Source organism: Hemiscyllium ocellatum, chromosome 18 (assembly GCF_020745735.1).
Source record: "Hemiscyllium ocellatum isolate sHemOce1 chromosome 18, sHemOce1.pat.X.cur, whole genome shotgun sequence".
NCBI lineage: Eukaryota > Metazoa > Chordata > Chondrichthyes > Orectolobiformes > Hemiscylliidae > Hemiscyllium > Hemiscyllium ocellatum.
The window spans coordinates 20726557-20752439 of NC_083418.1; the positions used below are offsets into that span (position 1 = coordinate 20726557).

The 25883-nt window shown below is 50.0% G+C and overlaps 1 protein-coding gene across 3 annotated transcripts in view; it reads left to right on the top strand.

Annotated features, from left to right (window-relative positions):
• Positions 1-25883, top strand: part of creb3l1 (cAMP responsive element binding protein 3-like 1) — a 234315-nt gene that overhangs the window by 180187 nt on the left and 28245 nt on the right. For all 3 annotated transcript variants that reach the window (XM_060838413.1, XM_060838414.1, XM_060838415.1), the window contains exon 2: positions 5443-5647. In XM_060838413.1, the coding sequence (XP_060694396.1) occupies positions 5443-5647 (205 nt within the window). The remainder of the gene's footprint in view (positions 1-5442; positions 5648-25883) is intronic.

Sequence of the window (25883 nt, forward strand, 5' to 3'; positions counted from 1 at the left end):
GTTGGAGTGAGTGAGCATTGTTGGAGTGAGTGAGGCACTTGCTCTCGTAGTGAGTGAGGGTTCACTTTCGCAGTGAGGGTTCACTCTCGGAGTGCCTGAGGGACTTGCTGTCGGAGTGACTCAGGGACGCACCGTTGGAGTGAATAAGTGTTCACTGTCAGAGTGAGTGAGGGTTCACTGTCAGAGTGAGTGAGGGTTCACTGTCGGAGTGTGTGAGGGTTCACTGTCAGAGAGAGTGAGGGACTCACTGTCAGAGTGAGTGAGGGACTCGCTGTCGGAGTGAATGATGGTTCACTGTCGGAGTGACTGAGGGACTCGCTGTCGGAGTGAGTGACGGTTCACTGTCGGAGTGAGTGAGGGACTCGCTGTCGGAGTGTGCGGGTTCACTCTCGGAGTGAGAGACGCACTCGCTGTTGGAGTGAGTGAGGGTTCACTGTCGGAGTGAGTGAGGGACTCGCTGTCGGAGTGAGTGATGGTTCACTGTCGGAGTGACTGAGGGACTCGCTGTCGGAGTGAGTGAGGGTTCACTGTCGGATGATAGAGGGTTGACTCTCGGAGTGAGTGAGCTTTCACTGTCGGAGTGAGTGAGGGACTCACTGTCGGAGTGATTGAGGGTTCACTCTCGGATTGAGTGAGTGACGCACTCGCTGTCGGAGTGAGTGAGGGTTCACTGTCGGAGTGAGATCGGGACTCAGTGTCGGAGTGAGGAGGGTTCACTGTTGGAGTGAATGAGGGTTGGCTCTCGGAGTGAGTGAGCTTTCATTGTCGGAGTGAGTGAGGGACTCACTGTCGGAGTGATTGAGGGTTCACTCTCGGAGTGAGTGAGGGATTCGCTGTTGGAATGAGGGTTCATTGTCGGAGTGAGTGAGGGTTGACTCTCAGAGTGAGTGATGCACTCGCTGTCGGAATGAGTGAGGGACTCACTGTCGGAGTGAGTGAGGGACTAACTGTCGGAGTGAGTGAGGGTTGACTCTCAGAGTGAGTGAGCTTTCACTATCGGAGTGAGTGAGGGTTCACTATCGGAGTGAGTGAGGATTCACTGTTGGAGTGAGTGAGGGTTCACTGTCGGAGTGAATGAGGGACTCACGGTCGGAGTGTCACTCGCTATCGGAGTGAGTGAGGGTTCACAGTTGGATTGAGTGGGGGTTCACTGTCGGAGTGAGTGAGGGCTCACTCTCGGAGTGAGTGAGGGATTCGCTGTTGGAATGAGGGTTCGTTGTCGGAGTGAGTGAGGCACTCACTGTCGGAGTGAGTTATGGACTCATTGTTGGAGTGAGTGAGGGTTCACTCTCGGAGTGAGGTAGGGATTCGCTGTCGGAATGAGGGAGGGATCACTGTCGGTGTGAGTGAGGGACTCGCTGTCGGAGTGAGTGAGTGACTCAGTGTCGGACTGACTGAGGGTTCACTCTCGGAGTGAGTGAGGGACTCACTGTCGGAGTGTCACTCACTATCGGATTGAGTGAGATTTCACTATCGGAATGAGTGAGGGTTGACTGTCGGAGTGAGTGAGGGTTTACTGTTGGAGTGAGTGAGGGACTCAGTGTCGGACTGACAGAGGGTTCACTCGGAGTGAGTGAGGGATTTGCTGCCGGAGTGAGTGAGGGTTCACTGTCGGAGTGTCAGGGTCCCTGTTGGGGAGAGTGAGGGTCCCTGTCAGAGTGAGTGAGGGTCCTTGTTGTATCGGTATGTCCCCCTGGGTGATGAGTGTAGGTGCTGGGTGCTGGGTGTGTGTGTGTGTCCCTGGGTGATGAGTGTAGGTGCTGGGTGTGTGTGTGTGTCCCTGGGTGATGAGTGTAGGTGCTGGGTGTGTGTGTGTGTCCCTGGGTGATGAGTGTAGGTGCTGGGTGTGTGTGTGTCCCTGGGTGATGAGTGTAGGTGCTGGGTGTGTGTGTGTCCCTGGGTGATGAGTGTAGGTGCTGGGTGTGTGTGTGTCCCCCTGGGTGATGAGTGTCGATGCTGGGTGCTGGGTGTGTGTGTGTCCCTGGGTGATGAGTGTAGGTGCTGGGTGTGTGTGTGTGTCCCTGGGTGATGAGTGTAGGTGCTGGGTGTGTGTGTGTGTCCCTGGGTGATGAGTGTAGGTGCTGGGTGTGTGTGTGTCCCTGGGTGATGAGTGTCGGTGCTGGGTGCTGGGTGTGTGTGTGTGTCCCTGGGTGATGAGTGTAGGTGCTGGATGTGTGTGTGTGTCCCCCTGGGTGATGAGTGTAGGTGCTGGGTGTGTGTGTGTCCCTGGGTGATGAGTGTAGGTGCTGGGTGTGTGTGTCCCTGGGTGATGAGTGTAGGTGCTGGGTGCTGGGTGTGTGTGTCCCTGGGTGATGAGTGTAGGTGCTGGGTGCTGGGTGTGTGTGTCCCTGGGTGATGAGTGTAGGTGCTGGGGGTGTGTGTGTGTCCCTGGGTGATGAGTGTAGGTGCTGGGTGCTGGGTGTGTCCCTGGGTGATGAGTGTAGGTGCTGGGAGCTGGGTGTGTGTGTGTCCCAGGGTGATGAGTGTAGGTGCTGGGTGTGTGTGTGTCCCTGGGTGACGAGTGTAGGTGCTGGGTGCTGGGTGTGTGTGTGTCCCTGGGTGATGAGTGTAGGTGCTGGGTGCTGGGTGTGTGTGTGTCTCCCTGGGTGATGAGTGTCGATGCTGGGTGCTGGGTGTGTGTGTGTCCCCCTGGGTGATGAGTGTAGGTGCTGGGTGCTGGGTGTGTGTGTGTCTCCCTGGGTGATGAGTGTAGGTGCTGGATGTGTGTGTGTGTCCCCCTGGGTGATGAGTGTAGGTGCTGGGTGTGTGTGTGTCCCTGGGTGATGAGTGTAGGTGCTGGGTGTGTGTGTGTGTCCCTGGGTGATGAGTGTAGGTGCTAGGTGCTGGGTGTGTGTGTGTCCCTGGGTGATGAGTGTAGGTGCTGGGTGCTGGGTGTGTGTGTGTCCCTGGGTGATGAGTGTAGGTGCTGGGTGTGTGTGTCCCTGGGTGATGAGTGTAGGTGCTGGGTGCTGGGTGTGTGTGTCCCTGGGTGATGAGTGTAGGTGCTGGGTGCTGGGTGTGTGTGTCCCTGGGTGATGAGTGTAGGTGCTGGGGGTGTGTGTGTGTCCCTGGGTGATGAGTGTAGGTGCTGGGTGCTGGGTGTGTCCCTGGGTGATGAGTGTAGGTGCTGGGAGCTGGGTGTGTGTGTGTCCCAGGGTGATGAGTGTAGGTGCTGGGTGTGTGTGTGTCCCTGGGTGACGAGTGTAGGTGCTGGGTGCTGGGTGTGTGTGTGTCCCTGGGTGATGAGTGTAGGTGCTGGGTGCTGGGTGTGTGTGTGTCTCCCTGGGTGATGAGTGTCGATGCTGGGTGCTGGGTGTGTGTGTGTCCCCCTGGGTGATGAGTGTAGGTGCTGGGTGCTGGGTGTGTGTGTGTCTCCCTGGGTGATGAGTGTCGATGCTGGGTGCTGGGTGTGTGTGTGTCCCCCTGGGTGATGAGTGTAGGTGCTGGGTGCTGGGTGTGTGTGTGTCTCCCTGGGTGATGAGTGTCGATGCTGGGTGCTGGGTGTGTGTGTGTCCCCCTGGGTGATGAGTGTAGGTGCTGGGTGCTGGGTGTGTGTGTGTCCCTGGGTGATGAGTGTAGGTGCTGGGTGCTGGGTGTGTGTGTGTCCCTGGGTGATGAGTGTAGGTGCTGGGTGTGTGTGTGTCCCCCTGGGTGATGAGTGTAGGTGCTGGGTGTGTGTGTGTCCCTGGGTGATGAGTGTAGGTGCTGGGTGCTGGGTGTGTGTGTCCCCCTGGGTGATGAGTGTAGGTGCTGGGTGTGTGTGTGTCCCTGGGTGATGAGTGTAGGTGCTGGGTGCTGGGTGTGTGTGTGTCCCTGGGTGATGAGTGTAGGTGCTGGGTGCTGGGTGTGTGTGTTGCCCTGTGGCTGCCATGGCTGATGCTCTGAGAGGTTTGACCCGAGCAGTGTGAGCCTGACGCTGTGGTGGGAGTTGTGATGGGAGTACTCAGGACTGGTCCAGCTCTGAGCCTGGTCATTGAGTGAAGGGGCTGAGACAGCTCTCGCACTCTGTGGGGGGGGGAGGTCGGTAGAACATGGCTGTTGCAGAAATCCCACACTGAGTCTGTTGACATGATATGGAGGCTCCCAGAGCCTGGGCTCCTTGTAAAACCAACCCTGGGCTGGGTTTCCCATTGGAAGCCTGTTAACCCCTGACCCCATCCTGACCAGCTCCTCCCTATCACTAGGGCAGTGTTTAGTCGTGCAAACATCAGCAATTTAAACATGACTTGGTGACTGGGTTAGATTGGCGATTTATTACAGAACCATAGAGTGATACCCCATGTGGGAAGGCCATTTGACCCATCAAGTCTGTGCTAGCTCATTCAATAGGCAATCCAATTGTTTTGGTTGTGTTCCCACATCTCTGTCCTGCTGTAAGTGTGTGTCCCATTCCCTTGCTGTTTTTGTCTCTGTGTCCATTAGGCAGGACATTCTAACCCTGACTCACTGGGCAGATCAGATCTCCTCACGTTGCCCAACTGGGCTCTTCCTCCTTCATTACGGGGAGAGGGGAAAGATAGAAAAGGGACCTAACCTTTTTCACACAGAGGGTGGTACGTGTATGGAATGAGCTGCCAGAGGAAGTGGTGGAGGCTGGTACAATTACAACATTTAAGAGGCATTTGGATGGGTCTATGAATAGGAAGGGTTTGGGGGGATATGGGCTGGGTGCTGGCAGGTGGGACTAGATTGGGTTGGGATATCTGGTCAGCATGGATGGGTTGGACCGAAGGGTCTGTTTCCATGCTGTACATCTTTATGGCTTTGTGGTTTGGAAGCCCTCCTGCCTTCTCTCTCTCCCCCCCCCCCCCCCATGTCTCTCTTTATCTCTGTCCGTCTAACTCTCTGTCTCTCACTAACTCTTCTCTCTCTCTGTCTTTCTCACTAATTCTTATCTCTCTCTCTTCTCTTTCTCACTCTTATCTCTCTCTCTCTCTTTCTCAGTAACTCTTATCTCTCTCTCTCTTTTCTCTCTCTCTTTCTCACTAACTCTATCTCTCTTTTCTCTCTCTCTCACTAACTCTTATCTCTCTGTCTCTCTCTTTTCTCTCTCTCTCTTTCTCACTAACTCTTGTCTCTCTCTTTTCTCTCTCTCTCACTAACTCTTATCTCTCTCTCTCTTTTCTCTCTCTCTCTCACACACTCTTACCTCTCTCTCTTTTCTCTCTCTCTTTCTCACTAACTCTTATCTCTCTCTTTTCTCTCTCTCTCTATCACTAACTCTATCTCTCTGTCTCTCTTTCTCTCTAACTCTTATCTCTCTCTCTTTCTCACTAACTCTATCTCTCTCTCTTTTCTCTCTCTCTCTCTTTCTCACTAACTCTTATCTCTCTCTCTGCCCATTGGGAAGCTGAGATTCCCGGCTCCATTGGCCTGTCCATGCGGCTGCGCTATCCCCCCACCTTCCCCGGACACTAACAGCTTTCCTGTCTGCACCCGTAGCACTTCTCAGAGAACCTGGACGATTTCTCCAACGAGCTGTTCAGCTTCTTCGAGGACCCCGTGCTGACTGAGAAGAGCCCCCTGCTGGACATGGATCTTGACCCAGGCACCCCGGACATCCAGGCCGAGCACAGCTACTCCCTGAGCGGAGACTCTGCCCCGCAAAGCCCAGTCATGCCCATCAAGATGGACGAGTTCAGCAAAGGTAAAGGAGGCTTTAGGCACAGGTGAGGGGGGGGGAGAGAGAACGGGCACCCCTCGCCCCCTTTTACACCAGCCCAGAGATGGGCAGCATGCCCACATACCCAACAGAGTCGAGGGGAATAATTAAAAAAAAATCAGGTCTGATTTTTCCTTTTGACCCAGAGTCAAGACCCCCCCTCACTCACGGACTCTTAGTGCTCCTCCCCCTCACCATCCCCACACACAACTCCTGTCACGTCTCCTGAGATAAATGCTGGCAATCCTGCAAGCTCACTTATTCACAGGGTTTTTTTCATAATCTACCAAACTCACCTGGTTTGGAAATTTCACAGATGAAATCTTGACCCTCCTCCCCTCCCTCTCCAGGTAACTGGGCTTTCCCTGAACTGGCCTGTACTCCTTTTTAAGGGACAAACTATATTCGCTTCTGACCACAGTCCAGCCAGATCTCCCCCACCAACTACCCCGAGAGCTTTCAACCTCCATGTTTGGTGAGTGTTGATTATTTTAAGCAAGCTAACGCCTTTTTTAAAAAAAGTGTTTATTTTGCCCCCTCGATCCCACAACATGCACCATCCTCCATTAACACTCCATCGCCTCCTTTCAGATATGTACTAGATGTAGAAAGTCCTACCTGACCTTTTAAACCCCTTCATGAATGTATGCAACGCCCCTATGCCACTAGTTCAAAATCCCAACTCTAGAACTGATATGAATTGCAAACCTTTCATTGTGTTGGACAAAAATCCAGCCCTGTGTCTCATTTATTCTTTCAGCGCATGTGTGTGCCTTGAATTAAAGCTGTGAATTTGTATACCTTTCTCCAAGCGGACTTTGTAAAAGACTATCTAGTTGCTTAGTTTGGGATTATACACAAAGGGGATTAAATTGTAGGAAAGCTGCAGGAGAGTGGGACTAACACAATCGTTCCTTCCAATAGCAAACATAAGCACAGTGGCCTGAATGATCTCTGATGGTAGTTTGTTTCTGATGAATATTTCTCACCCTTCCCATGTACGAACGTGTGTATGATGAGAGAGAGGAAAATATCCTGCCCAGACAGACTATTCCATATTGCCTTTGAAGTATTATTACACTCCCCATTCCCACCCAGACACCATGAGATCTTCCAGGAGAGACTGAAGCCAGATTTAAAGCCCAGACTGGTTCGACAGGAATGATCTGAGTGGATCCTCAGGTATTCAGACCCAGTCCAGAAACGCCCACCCTTGGCTGTGAGTTACATTGCCCCGGATGATGAGTGCCCTGCTAGGCCCGGGTGCAGTGTTCAAGCCCACAGCTTCCAGTTTCAGGTTCTCTGGGGGGTAAGGAGCACTTGCTGCTGTCTAACCAGGAACTGACCTTGCTATGAACTCCAACACTGCATACACACACACACACACACACTCCCAACCTGCTCTCGTACAGGATACAGCAGGCCGAGACTTGGAGAATATATTTCAGAGGACAGTGGTAACTCGCAGGGAATATGTGTCTGTGCTCAATCCATGCTTTGTGTTCCAACCTGAGGGAGTGTGTGTCTGTGTGTATATGTGTCTGTGTGTGTATGTGTGTCTGTGTGTGTATGTGCGTGTGTGTGTCAGTGTGTGTATGTGTCTGTGTGTGTGTATGTGTGTATGTGCATGTGTGTGTGTCTGTGCGTGTGTCTGTGTGTGTGTGTGAGTGTCTGTGTGAGAGAGTGTGTGCGTGTGTGTGTGTGTCTGTGCGTGTGTGTGTGTCTGTGTGTGAGTGTGTGAGAGTGTGTGTGTGTGTGTGTCTGTGTCTGTGTGAGTGAGTGTCTGTGTGAGAGAGTGTGTGTGAGTGTCTGTGTGAGAGAGTGTGTGCGTGTGTGTGTGTGTCTGTGCGTGTGTGTGTGTCTGTGTGTGAGTGTGTGAGAGTGTGTGTGTGTGTGTGTCTGTGTGAGTGAGTGTCTGTGTGAGAGAGTGTGTGTGTGTGTCTGTGTGAGAGTGTGTGTGTGTGTCTGTGTGAGAGTGTGTGTCTGTGTGTGTGAGAGTGTGTGTGTGTGTGTCTGTGTGAGAGTGTGATATTTACACTCTATCCTGTGTGTGGCTGAGGCCTACTCTCCCTCTGTCTTGCTGGATTATATCTGGCAATGCCATTTGGCAGCTCACCATTATAAACTAGTCGTCAACTTTGAAGCAGATGGCGGTTATTTCTTCCATGTAAAGCTTTGATTTACGAGGAGCTGAGGGCTGTAGATCAAATGGATGTATCAATGGGTCTGCTGTCAGTTTCCCTGCCTGAGCTGTGTTCTGGTGTTTCTCTGTCGAACAACTTTGAGAGCTGCTTTCTGCATTACCTTCTATTGTTTCTGGGGTTACCCTCAAGCAGAGACATTCTTGCTGTCCTCAGTATGTTTTGTTAATCGACATGGAAGTTTATTCGCTCCAGCAGTGGGTGGGTGGGTGTGTCGGTCCTTCATACCTGAGTCTGCTCTCATTAAACTGACGGAAACATCACGTTAATCCAAGGGTTCTCTTTGAAACGTGCAGCACTTGGAATGCATTGTGGAGTACTGGCTTTGAGAGTGAATTTGAACTTGACTTGTGGTCCTTGTACTGTCTGATTCACTGCTCCCTCTGAGTGGAAACAGATTGGGCCCGTGTTCAGCAATCATTCATTCCAGCTCTCTGTTAACCCCTTCCTGCTCCACTGAATTCATCCTTTTCCTTAATATTTTCCCCGTCTCCCTCGGTTTTCAGGGTGCTCTCCCCACGCCAGGCAGCACGCGCCAAGTGAAAATCGATGGCTGTGAACCAGAAATGGTTGGAAGAGCTCAGTGGCTCTGTCAGTGGCTGTGGAGAGAGAGAGAGAGCAGGGTTAACCTTTCATGTGGAGCGAACCTTCCCCAGAACGGATGGTAGCTGCTGAACGTTTCCAGCACTTGCTGTTTTCTGACCACGTGATGTATCCCTGGGAGTAGTTGGATTCACTCCCACCCTGCTCCGGAGTTGGACTGGAGCCGGAGAGATGGAAGTTCAGTGTAGGATAGAATTCCAGGCATTGGGACAGCTCGGGGCAGAATGAGTATTGAGTATTATTAAGCCGGGTGGAACGGGATTTATGGGAACCAATATTGGGTCAGCCTGAACGGCTGAACGGCCTCCTTTGTTCCTATTTGTACATTTGTACATAACTAGCAGCGGGTGGTGTAGCAGAGCGATGCCAATACCTTTATTCCCTGCCTTCATTCACACTGGCACAGTGCCCACACTGTACTGCGGTGATGTCCCATTGGAACCCTAACCAGGAGCAGTGCTCTCCCCCCACCCCGTGTTCATGCAATGCCTGAGTCGTAGAGTCATGGCACTCCGACGGCTTGGGGTGGTTCGCGATGCGTTGGGTTTGGCTGAGGGTTACTGTGAAGGCCCTTCCTTCTGGTACTCTCCCCCTCGCCTGAGACCCAATGGCTACGGGGAGAGTGGCGTTGAAACGCCCATCAGCCACGATTGAATGGCGGAGTGGACTCGATGGGCCGAAAGGCCTTACTTCCACTCCGATGTCTTATGGTCTTATGGTGACCCTCTGGTTAAACCGCCACTCGCCCTCGGCAGAGAGTCGCCCTTTGATCTGGTCAGACTTTGGTCTCCTTACCCTCTCTGAGAGGATTTAATGGCGTTGACCCAGTCCGTGAAGCCAGGCCTACTCGTTTAACCCTTTGTGCCGTCACTAGCCATGTCTAACCTTTCGAGCTGTCCCACCTGCCCATCCCCCCACCTTGTCCTTTCACACTCTCTCCCTCACCCAAGCTGGGTGGGTCTGATCTCAGGCAGCGGGTGGACATTTCCCGCTCTGATGGCTGGGTACTCTGCTGCTGTGAATACACCCTCTCCATGGAAAGGGGAACAAAAGCCTAACCTCGGTCAACCCTGACTCCTCTGGAAGGTGTTCCACACATGAGCACCACGAGGATGGTGAGCTCCTGCAACTTGGCCGTTACATCAGTCGTCTCCCACCAGCCAGGAAAACAGCCTTGACGAAGAGGTGTCTGGAAATATTCATGCTTCCCTGGTCACCCCGTCTCAGATTTTATTGTAGCTCACCCCGCTGTCCTCAAACTCAGTCACCAACTGTGCCTTGCAATTCTGGAGATATTGGCCAACTACCTTTCTGGCATCCATTGTCCAGCAAGGCCCCGGCCTACCTCCCTGCTCTCAGCCAGCTTGCGGCTGCTTCACTGCCAGCCTGGACAACTCTGGCCCTGATGTTTCTCTCCCTTTCTGAGGGAAACGGACAGACAGACAGACAGAAGTCTTCGGAGGCGCCCGTTCTGCCCCTGTTGGTTGCTGAGCGTGTAGGAGTCGCTGGGTTCCTGACAGTGAGGGAGCAGGCAGACAGGAGAAATGCGGCCCGTCTCCTCCTCGCTTTCCAATTGGCAGAGCTCAGCACCATCAAAGGGGAGGGGGGGGGGTGGGGGGGAGTTCGGGCCCCAGGCCAAGAGCATCATGTGGAAAGCCTGGAGTTTAAGGCGTTTTTCCATGGAGTGTTTGTGTCAGTCATTCAAATCGGCTCTAGGCCAATGAGGCCTGCTCAGGGAGCGTGAGGCAAATCCAGCCGGAGACACCCAATCATTCACGTGGATTGCACCTTCCCTCCCCCTGGCCCCCCCACTTCAGTTCACATCCGAAAGCCTCTGCTCAGCAGCAGGGACGTACGTGGGGAAGGCTAGGCCCGGAAACAATCCCGTAAAGATTTCCCCTCCTGGGTTTGGCAGAGGCCGCAATCATCTCACAAAACTTTTCCAGGCCGTCTTTTAAGTTTATGCCCCCCAATCCACAATTTGATGTGAACGTGGAATCAACATGAATACAATCCTGTTGGAGTGGCATGTTGGCTCAGTGCACCGGGCTCATTGCCTCACAGCACCAGGGTCCCAGGTTCAATTCCAGCCTCGGGCGACTGACTGTGTGGAGTTTGCACATTCTCCCCGCGTCTGTGTGGGTTTGCTCCGGTTTCCTCCCACAGTCACAAAGATGTGCAGCTTAGGGTGAATTGGCCATGCTAAATTGCTCGTGGTGTTAGGTGCATTAGTCAGGGGTAATTGCGTCTGGGTGGGTTACTCTTTGGAGGGTCGGTGTGGACTTGTTGGGCCGAAGGGCCTGTCTCCATACTATAGGAATTCTAATCTCCAGCACTGTAACAGGCCATTTAGCCCAGCCGTGTCAGGGTATATGCTCCACAGAGGCTTCCTCTCCCGCTTACTTTATCTTGCACTGTATTTGGGCCTTTCTCCCCAGCTGATGTAAATACTTGCGAATGATTCACCTCAGCGATTACCTGCGGTGACGGCATCCACATCCTCCCCACTCTCTGTGTAAGGCGGTTTCTCCTGGGTTTTTTAGCCACAAATTCTGAGGGCTAGGCCTGGGGCCCACTTTATCCTTGGTAGAGGGTCTTGTAGCATAGCACTGGGACCATGGCTGCAGCTCCACCCCCACCCCTGGAGTCTCGTCGGCAGTGGGAATACCTCCAGGAGGAATCCAGAAACCACGGCCAGCTCATGTTTTGAGGGCCTGGGTTCAAATCCCTTCATTGGAACTGGCTGAGCTTTCAGCTCAACTCATTGATTTCAAATCAGGGATTGAAAGCTGCTGTTAGGAATGGTGATGGTGTTGTATCTCGATTTGTGGTAGAAGTCATTGGGGTCCTTTTATGAAGGTCATCAGCTCCCTTTTCCCGAGCCTGGCCTACATGTGACTCCAGGCTCATGACATTGAATCTAACACACTCCAGGCAATCAATGCCAGCTGACCCAGTACCACCCACACTGTATCAACAAATAAAGGTTACAGGCTGGTGCTGGGCAAGGTGGGCTGAATTACTAAATGTGACCCATGTGGGGTCACAGTGTTCCCAGTGAGCTGTATATTACAGTGTTCCCAGTGAGCTGTACATTACAGTGTTCCCAGTGATCTGTATATCACAGTGTTCCCAGTGAGCTGTATATCACAGTGTTCCCAGTGAGCTGTACATTACAGTGTTCCCAGTGAGCTGTACGTTACAGTGTTCCCAGTGAGCTGTACATTAGTGTTCCCAGTGAGCTGTATATCACAGTGTTCCCAGTGAGCTGTACATTACAATGTTCCCAGTGAGCTGTACGTTACAGTGTTCCCAGTGAGCTGTATATCACAGTGTTCCCAGTGAGCTGTACATTACAATGTTCCCAGTGAGCTGTACGTTACAGTGTTCCCAGTGAGCTGTACATCACAGTGTTCCCAGTGAGCTGTATATCACAGTGTTCCCAGTGAGCTGTACATCACAGTGTTCCCAGTGAGTTGTACATTACAGTGTTCCCAGTGAGCTGTACATCACAGTGTTCCCAGTGAGCTGTACATCACAGTGTTCCCAGTGAGCTGTATATTATAGTGTTCCCAGTGAGCTGTATATCAGTGTTCCCAGTGAGCTGTATATCACAGTGTTCCCAGTGAGCTGTACATTAGCGTTCCCAGTGAGCTGTACATTACAATGTTCCCAGTGAGCTGTACGTTACAGTGCTCCCAGTGAGCTGCATATTACAGTGTTCCCAGTGAGCTGTATATCACAGTGTTCCCAGTGAGCTGTACATCACAGTGTTCCCAGTGAGTTGTACATTACAGTGTTCCCAGTGAGCTGTACATCACAGTGTTCCCAGTGAGCTGTACATCACAGTGTTCCCAGTGAGCTGTATATTATAGTGTTCCCAGTGAGCTGTATATCAGTGTTCCCAGTGAGCTGTATATCACAGTGTTCCCAGTGAGCTGTACATTAGCGTTCCCAGTGAGCTGTACATTACAGTGTTCCCAGTGAGCTGTACATTACTGTGTTCCCAGTGAGCTGTATATCACAGTGTTCCCAGTGAGCTGTATATCACAGTGTTCCCAGTGAGCTGTACATTAGCGTTCCCAGTGAGCTGTACATTACAGTGTTCCCAGTGAGCTGTATATTAGTGTTCCCAGTGAGCTGTATATCACAGTGTTCCCAGTGAGCTGTACATCACAGTGTTCCCAGTGAGCTGTATATCACAGTGTTCCCAGTGAGCTGTACGTTACAGTGTTCCCAGTGAGCTGTACATTAGTGTTCCCAGTGAGCTGTATATCACAGTGTTCCCAGTGAGCTGTACATTACAATGTTCCCAGTGAGCTGTACGTTACAGTGTTCCCAGTGAGCTGCATATTACAGTGTTCCCAGTGAGCTGTATATCACAGTGTTCCCAGTGAGCTGTACGTTACAGTGTTCCCAGTGAGCTGTACATCACAGTGTTCCCAGTGAGTTGTACATTACAGTGTTCCCAGTGAGCTGTACATCACAGTGTTCCCAGTGAGCTGTATATTATAGTGTTCCCAGTGAGCTGTATATCAGTGTTCCCAGTGAGCTGTACATTAGCATTCCCAGTGAGCTGTATATCACAGTGTTCCCAGTGAGCTGTACATTACAATGTTCCCAGTGAGCTGTACGTTACAGTGTTCCCAGTGAGCTGCATATTACAGTGTTCCCAGTGAGCTGTATATCACAGTGTTCCCAGTGAGCTGTACGTTACAGTGTTCCCAGTGAGCTGTACATCACAGTGTTCCCAGTGAGTTGTACATTACAGTGTTCCCAGTGAGCTGTACATCACAGTGTTCCCAGTGAGCTGTATATTATAGTGTTCCCAGTGAGCTGTATATCAGTGTTCCCAGTGAGCTGTATATCACAGTGTTCCCAGTGAGCTGTACATTAGTGTTCCCAGTTAGTTGTACATTACAGTGTTCCCAGTGAGCTGTACATTAGTGTTCCCAGTGAGCTGTATATCAGTGTTCCCAGTGAGCTGTATATCCCAGTGAGCTGTATATCACAGTGTTCCCAGTGATCTGTATATCCGTGTTCCCAGTGAGCTGCACATTAGTCTTCCCAGTGAGCTGTATATCACAGGGAGCTGTATATTACAGTGTTCCCAGTGAGCTGTATATCGCAGTGTTCCCAGTGAGCTGTATATCACAGTGTTCCCAGTGAGTTGTACATTACAGTGTTCCCAGTGAGCTGTATATCAGTGTTCCCAGTGAGCTGTATATCACAGTGTTCCCAGTGAGTTGTACATTACAGTGTTCCCAGTGATCTGTATATCCCAGTGAGCTGTATATATTACAGTGTTCCCAGTGAGTTGTACATTACAGTGTTCCCAGTGAGCTGCACATTACTGTGTTCCCAGTGAGCTGTATATCACAGTGTTCCCAGTGATCTGTATATCACAGTGTTCCCAGTGAGCTGCACATTAGTCTTCCCAGTGAGCTGTATATCCCAGTGAGCTGAATATTACAGTGTTCCCAGTGAGCTGTATATCGCAGTGTTCCCAGTGAGCTGTATATCACAGTGTTCCCAGTGAGTTGTACATTACAGTGTTCCCAGTGAGCTGTATATCAGTGTTCCCAGTGAGCTGTATATCACAGTGTTCCCAGTGAGCTGTACATTAGTGTTCCCAGTGAGTTGTACATTACAGTGTTCCCAGTGATCTGTATATCCCAGTGAGCTGTATATATTACAGTGTTCCCAGTGAGTTGTACATTACAGTGTTCCCAGTGAGCTGTACATCACAGTGTTCCCAGTGAGCTGTATATTATAGTGTTCCCAGTGATCTGTATATCACAGTGTTCCCAGTGAGCTGTATATCACAGTGTTCCCAGTGAGCTGTATATCGCAGTGTTCCCGGTGATCTGTATATCACAGTGTTCCCAGTGAGCTGTACGTTACAGTGTTCCCAGTGAGCTGCATATCACAGTGTTCCCGGTGAGCTGTATATCACAATGTTCCCAGTGAGCTGTATATTACTGTGTTCCCAGTGAGCTGTATATCACAGTGTTCCCAGTGAGCTGTACATTACTGTGTTCCCAGTGAGCTGTATATTACAGTGTTCCCAGTGAGTTGTACATTACTGTGTTCCCAGTGAGCTGTACGTTAGTGTTCCCAGTGAGCTGTACATTAGTGTTCCCAGTGAGCTGTATATCACAGTGTTCCCAGTGAGCTGTATATTACAGTGTTCCCAGTAGGCTGTATATCACAGTGTTCCCAGTGAGCTGTACGTTACAGTATTCCCAGTGAGCTGTATATCACAGTGTTCCCAGTGAGCTGTATATCACAGTGTTCCCAGTGCGTTGTACATTACAGTGTTCCCAGTGAGCTGTATATTATAGTGTTCCCAGTGAGCTGTATATCAGTGTTCCCAGTGAGCTGTATATCACAGTGTTCCCAGTGAGCTGTACATTACAGTGTTCCCGGTGAGCTGTATATCACAGTGTTCCCGGTGATCTGTATATCACAGTGTTCCCAGTGAGCTGTACGTTACAGTGTTCCCAGTGAGCTGTATATCACAGTGTTCCCGGTGAGCTGTATATCACAGTGTTCCCAGTGAGCTGTATATTACTGTGTTCCCAGTGAGCTATATATCACAGTGTTCCTAGTGAGTTGTACATTACTGTGTTCCCAGTGAGCTGTATATTACAGTGTTCCCAGTGAGTTGTACATTACAGTGTTCCCAGTGAGCTGTACGTTACAGTGTTCCCAGTGAGCTGTACATTAGTGTTCCCAATGAGCTGTATATCACAGTGTTCCCAGTGAGCTGTATATCACAGTGAGGTGTATATCACAGTGTTCCCAGTGAGCTGTATATCCCAGTGTACCCAGTGAGCTGTATATTATAGTGTTCCCGGCGAGCTGTATATTACAGTGTTCCCAGTGAGCTGTATGTTACAGTGTTCCCAGTGAGCTGTACGTTACAGTGTTCCCAGTGAGCTGTACGTTACAGTGTTTCCAGTGAGCTGTATATCACAGTGAGCTGTACATCCCAGAAAGGATATACAATAGAGTTGAGGAAAGTCTAAAGGGATTTTATAGATACATTAAGGACAAATGGGTAATGAGGGAGAGAATAGGGCCCCTCAAAGATCAGCAAGGCGCTCTATATGTGGAACAACAGGAGATACCAAATGAGTATTTTGCATCAGTGTTTTCTGTAGAAAAGGATGCGGAAGATATAGACTGTAGGGAAATAGATGGTGACATCTTGAAAAATGTCCAGATTACAGAGAAGGAAATGCTGGATGTCTTAAAATGCATGAAGGTGGATACATCCCCAGGACCTGATCAGGTGTACCCTAGAACTCTGTGGGAAGCTAGAGAAGTGATTGCTGGGCCTCTAACTGAGATATTTGTATCATCGATAGTCACAGGTGAGGTGCTGGAAGACTGGAGGTTGGCTAACGTGGTGCCACTGTTTAAGAAGGGCGGTAAAGACAAGCCAAGGAACTGTAGACCGGTGAGCCTGACCTCAGTGGTGGGCAAGTTGTTGGAGGAAAGCCTGAGGGACAGGATGTACATGTATTTGGAAAATCAAGGACCGATTCGGGATAGTCAACATGGCTTTGTGCATGGGAAATCATGTCTCACAAACTTGATTGGGTTTTTTAACAAAGAGGATTGATATGGGCAGAGCAGTAGATGTGATTTATGTGGACTTCAGTAAGGGATTCGACAAGGTTCCCCATGGGAAACTGATTAGCAAGGATAGATCTCACGGAATACGGGGAGAACTAGCTATTTGGATACAGAACTGGCTCAAAGGTAGAAGACAGAGGGTGGTGGTGGAGGGTTGTTTTTCAGACTGGAGGCCTGTGACCAGTGGAGTGCCACAAGGATTGGTGCTGGGCCCTCTACTTTTTGTCATTTACTTAAATGATTCGGATGTGAGCATAAGAGGTACAGTTAGTAAGTTTGCAGATGACAACAAAATTGGAGGTGTAGTGGACAGCGAAGAGGGTTACCTCAGATTACAACAGGATCTGGACCAGATGGGTCAATGGGCTGAGAAGTGGCAGATAGAGTTTAATTCAGATAAATGTGAGGTGCTGCATTTTGGGAAAGCAAATCTTAGCAGGACTTATACACTTAATGGTAAGGTCCTAGGGAGTGTTGCTGAACGAAGAGACCTTGGAGTGCAGGTTCATAGCTCATTGAAAGTGGAGTCGCAGGTAGATAGGATAGTGAAGAAGGCATTTGGTATGCTTTCCTTTATTGGATAGAGTATTGAGTACAGGAGTTGGGAGGTCATGTTGCGGCTGTACAGGACATTGGTTAGGACACTGTTGGAATATTGCTTGCAATTCTGGTCTCCTTCCTATCGGAAAGATGTTGTGAAACTTGAAAGGGTTCAGAAAAGATTTACAAGGATGTTGCCAGGGTTGGAGGATTTGAGGTATAGGGAGAGGCTGAACAGGCTGGGGCTGGTGACCTTATAGAGGTTTACAAAATTATGAGGGACATGGATAGGGTAAATAGGCAAAGTCTTTTCTCTGGGGTCGGGGAGTCCAGAACTAGAGGGTATAGGTTTAGGGTGAGGGGGAAAGATATAAAAGAGACCAAAGGGACAACTGTTTCATGCAGAGGGTGGTACGGGTATGGAATGAGCTGCCAGAGGAAGTGGTGGAGGCTGGTACAATTGCAACATTTAAGAGGCATCTGGATGGGTATATGAATAGGAAGGGTTTGGGTCAAATGCTGGCAGGTGGGACTAGGTTCAAAGAGGATATCTGGTCGGCATGGACGGATTGGACTGAGGGGCTGGGATCCATGCTATGCATCTCTATGACTGTCTAACCTGCACACCCCTGAACACTACGGGCAATTTAGCATGGCCAAACCTCACCTCTACATCTTTGTGACTGTGGAGGAAACCGGAGCACCCGGAGGAAACCCACGCAGACACGGGGAGAACGTGCAACATTCCACACAGTCACCCAAGGGTGGAATCAAACCCGAGTGTCTGGGGCTGTGAGGCAGTGACGCTAACCACTGTGCCACCGTGCTGCCTATAAAGGAATGTGGTAGCATTAGGACTGACTGTTCTCTGGTGATCATGGGTGTGGCCATTGTGATGCAGTGGGCGACGCTCACACATCGGGGTGTCGCGGGATCCTTCCCAACTTCAGGACTCGAGCCCCAAATCCAGGCTGACACTGCAGTGGTAGAGCTGGGGAAGCATCCCTCTATCAAGAGCATAGACCTTCACACTGGGGGGGGAGGGGGGCTCTGTCTGCCCACTTATCTGGATGGAAATAGATCCCAGGGCACTGTTTCAAAGGAGGGTAGTGGTATCTTCTCTGAGGTCCTGGTCAATAGCTATCCCTCAATCAGCATTGTCAGAAGGACAGATTGTCTGTTCAGGATCATTTTGTTGGAGGGAGTTTAATGACCACAAAGTAGCTGCTGTGTTTGCCCCATGACAGTAGTGCCTATACCTCATTGGCGCTTTGAGATATTTGGTGGTTGTGAAAGGGTACATGCAAATCTTTTCTTTCAGGTGATAGTTGTCAGTGACCAGGCCCCTTTCTTTTGCCCCATGCCGCAGCCTGTTCCCTGCCTTAGCTCCACACTCCCTGCTCGGCCTCCGTCACTCAGAGACATCTCGGACCCTCGGCGAATGCTACACTCTGTGCTACTTCCCTCTCACCAAGCAGGTCAGAGTGAGCCGTGAAAACTCTGCAGCTCCCAGCAGCTGTCGTCTGCCGGGCGTGCTTATTAATTTACCATGGGTTCCCATGGGAACGAAAGGTTGAATCAGTAGGAGCGGTGGGTCATTTCATCCCTGTTTCAGCGCCTGACACAGCCTGCTTCCTGCTCAGTGGAGCAGTTTCCTGTTGAAGATCCTGGTTAACCAAGATTCAGTTGCCTGGAGGCAAGCCCAAAGGTAAATGGTAAAGGTTAACCCAGCTCAGCGCAGAGACTATAGTTACCTGTCCTGCTCGCTAGGGTGTAGTCAGACAAATTTGAGGAAGAAAGCACTTTATTTTCTAAAGTAAAAGAACTGCTGGAAACAAAAGCAGAGGTTGCTGGAGAAGCTCTGCAAAATCTGCAGAGAGAGAGAGAGACAGTGACCCTTGCTCGCAGCAGACTTCATTTTATAATGTTTGGTCTCCTTCAGCAAGGTCCCAAAGTGCTTCACAGCTGTTGAAGAGTACAGCCTGTGTTTGTAAAGAATACAGCAGTTATTTTACACATAGCAGGATTCCTCAACAAGGATGGTGTCATGACCAGATCACGTGTTCCTTGTGATGTTAGTTGAGGGATAAATGCCCCTCCTCCTCTCTGAAATAATGCCATGGGCTTACTGAAACCCACTTGAGGGGGCATCAGTTTAATACCCCACATCTGAGCATTGGCACCACAACTGTTGCTCATTCTTCAGGTCCTGGGTTCTGTCGGAGCCAACGACAAACCCTTTCATTTCTCTAACCGTCAAGCCTGCTTCACAGATCGCCAAGGGAGTCGACAGCTCTGTGAAAACCCTGAATCTTGTTTTTGTCACGGAGGAGGCTGAGCTGCTCCATTGACGTCCTTTTCATAGCTGAGTGAGTGGTATCCAGTTAACGGTGCCCAGTATCACTCTACCCCTTCCTGGGGAAACACTGACCGAAGCAGAACGTGGTGTTCCAAGTGTGATCTCACGGCGGCTTTATACAGTGCCAGTGTTACTTCCTTACGAGAGTGGTGTGCTGTGGTTCCACTTACTTACATTCCCTGAGGCTCTGTTTACCTTGGCTATCTTTACCATCTAGTCAGCCACTCCTGAGGTCTGATGTGTGTGTTTGCCAGATCCGAACCCCTGCTCCCTGATATTGAATGCTTAACTTAAACTGTAGATAAACAAGCCCACTTCCAATACACCGGGAGAGCTGCTTCCAAGGGGTGAGAATGGCAGGCCGTTATGGAAACTGTCACAGGTTTAATTTCCATTGAACCCCCACAGTGTGGAAGCTGGCCATTTGGCCCAACGAATCTGCAGCGACCTTCTGAAGGGCAGCCCACCCAATAGCCCTGCATTTCCCATGGCTAACCTACCCAGCCTGCACATCTCTGGATAGGACGTGACAATTTAGGATGGCCAGATTTTTTTCTCTTTATTCACTGGATGAGGGCATCGCGAGCTAAGAGTCAACCACGTCGCTGTGGGGCTGGAGTCACGTGCAGGTCAGACCAGGTAAGGAGAGCTGTTTCCTTCCCTGAGGGACATTAGTGACCCAGATTGAGTTTTTGAACAATGGATTTACGGTCATCATTAGATGATTCATTCACCTAAGCCACTCTCCTTTGGCCTGATGAAGGGCTCATGCCCGAAACGTCGATTCTCCTGCTCCTCGGATGCTGCCTGACCTGCTGTGCTTTTCCAGCACCACTCTCTGATCTTTTTCAGTATCCTCTCTACCTGGGTCTCCACTTTCAAGGAGCTCTGAACTTGTTCTGCCAGCCTGTGTAACGGAGTCAGGGTTGCAGAGCTTTGAGGCCAAGGTTACTGAGGGCAGGAGGGGTGATGATTCCCATCAGTGTTACCTTCACCCGAAAGGATCACATCAATCCCAGGATTCATTGCCATCGTTCTTTAGAGCCACTGCATTAATTCACTGACAATCAGGAGGCATTCACTACCCTGGCTAACCAACTCTCACAGACCGACAACTATTCTCTCTTTATTCGTCGTGCAGAATGGAAATTCTCCGATGGGTCCTCCTGCTGTAGACTGGCCACAGCGTTTGGGTTCTCCGGACAGTCCCCCAGTGCAGTTCCATCACCGTCAGTGTCACCATGCACACGTAGCCGCTGGCTGCTTTCATACTTGGCATTGACAAAGGACAACGAAAATTTACAGCCCAGGAACTGGCCCTTCGGCCCTGCCAGCCTGAGCAAACGGTCAGATCAGAAACACTGCCGCACACTCACTTAAAACCCGGTCCCTCAGCTTCCGCAGTCTTGTGGAAGTAATGCCAGAGGTTTACCCACCAGAATAAACTGGCAAGAGCTCCGTTGTTGTCCCCCCCCACCTCCCCGTGAGCTGAAATGTGTGTGTGCGTTGATTGGGTGCAGGGTATTGTTGAAGGACTGGGACAATGTGTTTACATACCGGTACAAGCGAGATTCTTAATGGATCCAAGTTCAAAGTGTGTTGGACTGCCCCATGTGTTCAATGGGGCTGTATAAACACAGGTATCATATTTGTGTAACTTCTCATCTTTTGATTGCAAAGTGCTGAGGGACGTCCACACAGGGCTGGGCATGGGACGCTGTGAAATAACATTGTGAGTCTGAGTTCCCGTATTTATACAGGCACGCATCACTCTGAGACAGAATGCTAACAATAACATTAATTTGAAAGGGGTTTCTTTAGCTCAGTTTCTTCTTGGACTGAAGAGAAACCAGGTCTTTATTTCCAAACTATGGAAATTTCAGCTGTGCTGCTGTGATTGGAATGCGTGATGAAGCCAATAAAGCTTAATGTATTCCCATTCCAGTGAGTATAGTGAGGAACAGGCTGTGCCCAGGCAGAACAGGGTGAGGACGGGCTGTAACTGTGTTGATGATTATACAGAGCATGACCCAATGTCAGGAGTCTCACTTGTAACATTCCTTTACCTTCATAGAAGGCCTCACTAGATACTCCGAGATCAGAAACGGTGTGGTAAGCAATAGGTGTGACTCCACAAGGATGCAGCCTCACACATTGGTACGTCTGTGTCCTGTCCCCAAGGGCCCAGCCCTGAAAGCAGTGCACTGCAGTGACCTGCCTACCCGTTCAGGGGCTTGCTGTGTCATGGCCCACTCCAGCTCGCTGTGTTTGCGGTGTACCCCTGCTGATTTTCGGAGCAGCAGACTGACCAAAACACAGAGAGTAGCAATCGCCAAATATCTCCTGCTGATCCAATGAGTATTCGTCAACAAGTGAAAGACAAATAAAGTTGTTGCATTCCTTGATTTGGGAATCTCTGAGGCTGAGTATGGATACTGTCCTGTCATCGCCCTTGTATCCCCTGCAGCTAAGTCTGAATTACTTACACTAATTGGAACCAGGTCTGTCTGAATGGGGAGAAATACAGTGTATCAGGCATTTTCCTGCAACTCATAATGTGTCATGTCTACCCCTGTGGTGTGCCATCTATGTTTTTATTGGGTAGCCCTATTGGATGGATTTATATATCTCTCTATATCATCTAAAGAGCAGCACGGTGGCTCAGTGGTTAGCACTGCTGCCTCACAGCACCAGGGTCCCAGGTTCGATTCCAGCCTCAGGTGACTGTCTGTGTGGAGTTTGCACGTTCTCCCTATGTCTGCGTGGGTTTCCTCCCACAGTCACAAAGATGTGCAGGTCAGGTGGATGGACCATGGTAAACTGCCCACATTGTCCAGGGATGAGCAGGCTAGGTGGGGTCAGCCTTGGGAAATGCAGGGATTGGGTCAGGGTTTGGGTGGGACATTCTACAGAGTGTTGCTGTGGGCTCGATGGGCCAAATGGCCTCATCCCACACTGGAGTGGTTCTATGATGTCTTGGCATGTTTAACCAAAGTATGTTGTGCACATCTCTAGTTACACCACGTGTGTGTCTCTGTTGTGTGACATGCTTTTCCCTCTGCGGTGTCTCTGTGTATACCAAACGAGTCTGTACAGTGTGATACGCCTGGTGAGAGGGGCTGAGAGGGGTTAAGTCTCCCCGTCGGCAGTCACATTCAGAATCGAGTCACCAAAATTCTAACTACCTCGGATTTTAATCTGCCGGGCTCTGATGTGGATGAACCTGGGGAATAACTAATGGGCTGTGAGGAAAATCGACTCTTTTTGAAAGCAATTTCTTGGAACACCACTCCGTGTTAATTGGGGAAGGGGCAAAGGGGCTGTTCAACTGAAACTCAGGAATTGTGCTGTAAAATATCACTGAGTCATAGAGTCATACAGTATGGGACCCTTAGTTATAAACATACTACTGACTCCGAGTCATGGAGATGTACAGCATTAAAACAGACCCTTCAGCCCAATTCATCCATGCCAACCAATTAATCTCGTCCCACCTGCCAGCACCCGGCCCATATCCCTCTAAACCCTTCCTATTCATATACCCATCCAAATGCCTTGTAACTGTACCAGCCTCCACCACATCCTCTGGCAGCTCATTCCATACATGTACCACTCTCTGTGTGAAAAAATTGCCTCTTAGGTCTCTTTTATATCTTTCCCCTCTCACCCTAAACCTATGCCCTCTCATTCTGGACTCCCCTACCCCAGGGAAAAGACTTTGTCTATTTATCCTATCCATGCCCCTCATAATTTTGTAAACCTCTATAAAGTCACCCCTCAGCCTCCGACGCTCCAGGGAAAACAGCCCCAGCCTGTTCAGCCTCTCCCTGTAGCTCAGATCCTCAACCCTGGCAACATCCTTGTAAATCTTTTCTGAACCCTTTCAATTTTCACAACATCTTTGCGATAGGAAGGAGACCAGAATTGCACGCAATATTCCAACAGTGGCCTAACCAATGTCCTGTACAGCCGCAACATGACCTCCCGACTCCTGTACTCAATACTCTGACTGATAAAGGAAAGCATACCAAACGCCACCTTTGCTACTCTATATACCACTTCCAAGGAGCTATGAGCCTGTGCTTTCTTTGTTTAGCAACACTCTCTAGGACCTTGCCATTAAGTGTATAAGTCCTGCCCTGATTTGCCCAACCAAAATGCAACATCTCACATTTATTTAAAGTAAGCTCCATGTGCCAGTCCTTAGACCATTGGCCCACCTGATACTGTGAGCCTTCCTCAGAACTGAAGTTAACTCCGCTTTCTCTCCACAGATGTTGCCAAACCTGCTGAGCTTTTCCAGCAATTTGTGTCTGAGTTCCACTATCAGTGGTCCACTCGGTTTTTAATCCTTATTTCGGTTCCTGTTCCCTCAGTTGAAGATCTGTGAGTCTCTTGTGTTATCGAGTTCCTTATTAGATATTTGTTAGCACTGCTGCCTCCCAGCGGCAGGGACCCGGGTTCGATTCCTGCCTCGGGCAACTGTCCGTGTGGAGTTTGCACATTCTCCCCGTGGGTTTCCTCTGGGCACTCCTGTTTCCTCCCACAGTCCAAAGATGTGCAGGTCAGGGTGGATTGGCCGTGCTAAATTGCCCGTAGTGTCCAGGGATGTGCAGATTTGTTAGCTGGTTTAAATGGGTTATGGGGATAGGGTGGATTTGGATGAGCTGTTCTTGGGAGGGTTGGATGCAGACTGATGGGCAGACTGGTCAGGCCACAATTGGAGTATTGTGCGCAGTTTTGGGCCCCATATCTCCAGAAGGATGTACCAGCCCTGAAGAATGGTCCCAGGGATGAGAGACTTAACACGTGAGGAATGCTTGAGGACTCTGGGTTTATACTTGATGGAGTTTAGAAGTATGAGGGGGGATCTAATTGAAACATACAGAATACTGAATGGCCAGAACAGAGTAGATGTTGGGAAGATATCTCCATTGGTAGGAGAGACCAGGGCCCGAGGGCACAACCTTAGAGTAAAGGGAAGACCTTTTAGAACAGAGATAAGGAGAAATGTCTTCAGCCAGAGATTGGGGAATCTGTGGAATTCACTGCCACAGAAGGCTGTGGAGGCCAGGGTGGTTGAGTATATTTAAGATGGAGATAGATAGGTTCTTGATTGTCAAGGGGATCAAGGGTTACAGGGAGAAAGTGGGAGAATGGAGTTGAGAAACTTATCAGCCAGGATTGGATGGTGGAACAGACTCAATGGGCTGAATGGCCTAATTTCTGCTTCAATGTCTTCTGGTCTTATGGGCTGAATGGCCTCTGTTTGCACTGTGAATCAATGATTGACCCATAATGGGATCAGGTTCCTGCGGGACCTTCGTGTCCTCCCTTTGTAAGTCTCCCCTCCCACCCTGTGCTGTAGGGTAACCCCAACCCAGAGGGGTAGGAAGGGAAACAGCTTCTCTCAGGCTCCTTCCCACTAGCCAGCCCCCTTCACGCAGGGGGAGTGCTCGTAATGGCCTTCTGTTTGAGAGCCCCATTCCCCTCCTGTCCCTCCCTCAGCAAAGTGGCTTCAATTAGCTACCCACCATGAGGCCAATTTGATGTGGTTTCGGGACGAGTTGGACAGAAAGTTAGGTTGACCAATGCTAGCTTCCTTGAGTACAGTGTGCCTTTTCAATACCGCGCACTCTTTCTCGAGCGACTAAACTGTGGTAACATTCTGTTCCCAGGGCATGAAGTCCCTTTGAAATTGGGCAGAGAGGTTTTTATGGCTGTTTTTTTACAGAAAAATATGAAAGCTCCTCAAGCCCAGGGTTAAGATCAAGGCCTGTACAGTAGTAGCAAAACATAAGTTCTCAGAAGGGGGGCATATGTAGACAGCAAGGACATTAAATTAGATCCAGAGAGCCAAAGTTTAAAAATAATAACGTGGGGCTGTACAGCTTTTCCTTAGATGTGCCAGTCAGTTATTGGAAACAGAAGGCAGTGTAGTCCCTGATTAGGCCCATCACAAGCCTGAGTGATAGGCCAAGTGGGAATTCAGTGCAGGCATCTCACGGTGCGATCTATTCTCTGGTCAAACACATACAAATGTGTCGATTTGGGCCCTTCCAACGCAAATATTTTTAGTGGCGCCTTGCTGTCATTGAACGTTCCCTCGTAAAACAACCCCAAAGCCAGCAGGATAGGGCGGCAGCAGCAGCTCTCTGAGGCTGTGTCTGTCAGTGCAGACATTTCGGCCGCGGTGTTACACACAGGGCTGCAGGATCCCACAGAACGCACGGATATATTTCTGTTTTCCCTCATGTTTGAAAATGTCAAAGTGGGCTTTGACGACGCGTAAGAGAAAAAAAGAGCACAAGAACAGTGCGTCAGATGCTCCATTTTGCCAGAACGTGGCCAACGATGTTGACAGCTTATAGCTGGTAACCCAATCCGATTCTGAATGACCCAATCACTGACTTCCCACTGCCTCGGGAAAGCAGCCTGCAGCATTAAAGACCCCTCCCACCCTGGTTGTGCTCTCTTCCATTGGGCAGAAGGTATAGAAATTTTAATACACATACAAACAGATTCAAGAACAGCTTCTTCCCTGCTGTTATCAGGATTTTGAGTGGACCTCCTGAATGTTAGTTCTGATCTCTCTCTCTCTCTCTGCACCGGTAACACTGTATTCTGCACTCTGTACTGCCACCCCGACGTGCTTTGGATGGTACGAGGTGTCTGTAGAACGTGCAAAAACAGCACTTTTCACTGTATCTCGGTACGCGTGACAATGGTTAATCAAACCCAACTTCTTCACTCTGTGGAGCCTTGCAGTAGGTATGCGTGGTGAGCTTGGCTGACGTTGTGTGGCATTTAGCTGATGTTGATGCAGCCCATAGCAACGGGGAACCATGGTGATCAGTCCCACCTTCAGTGTCCC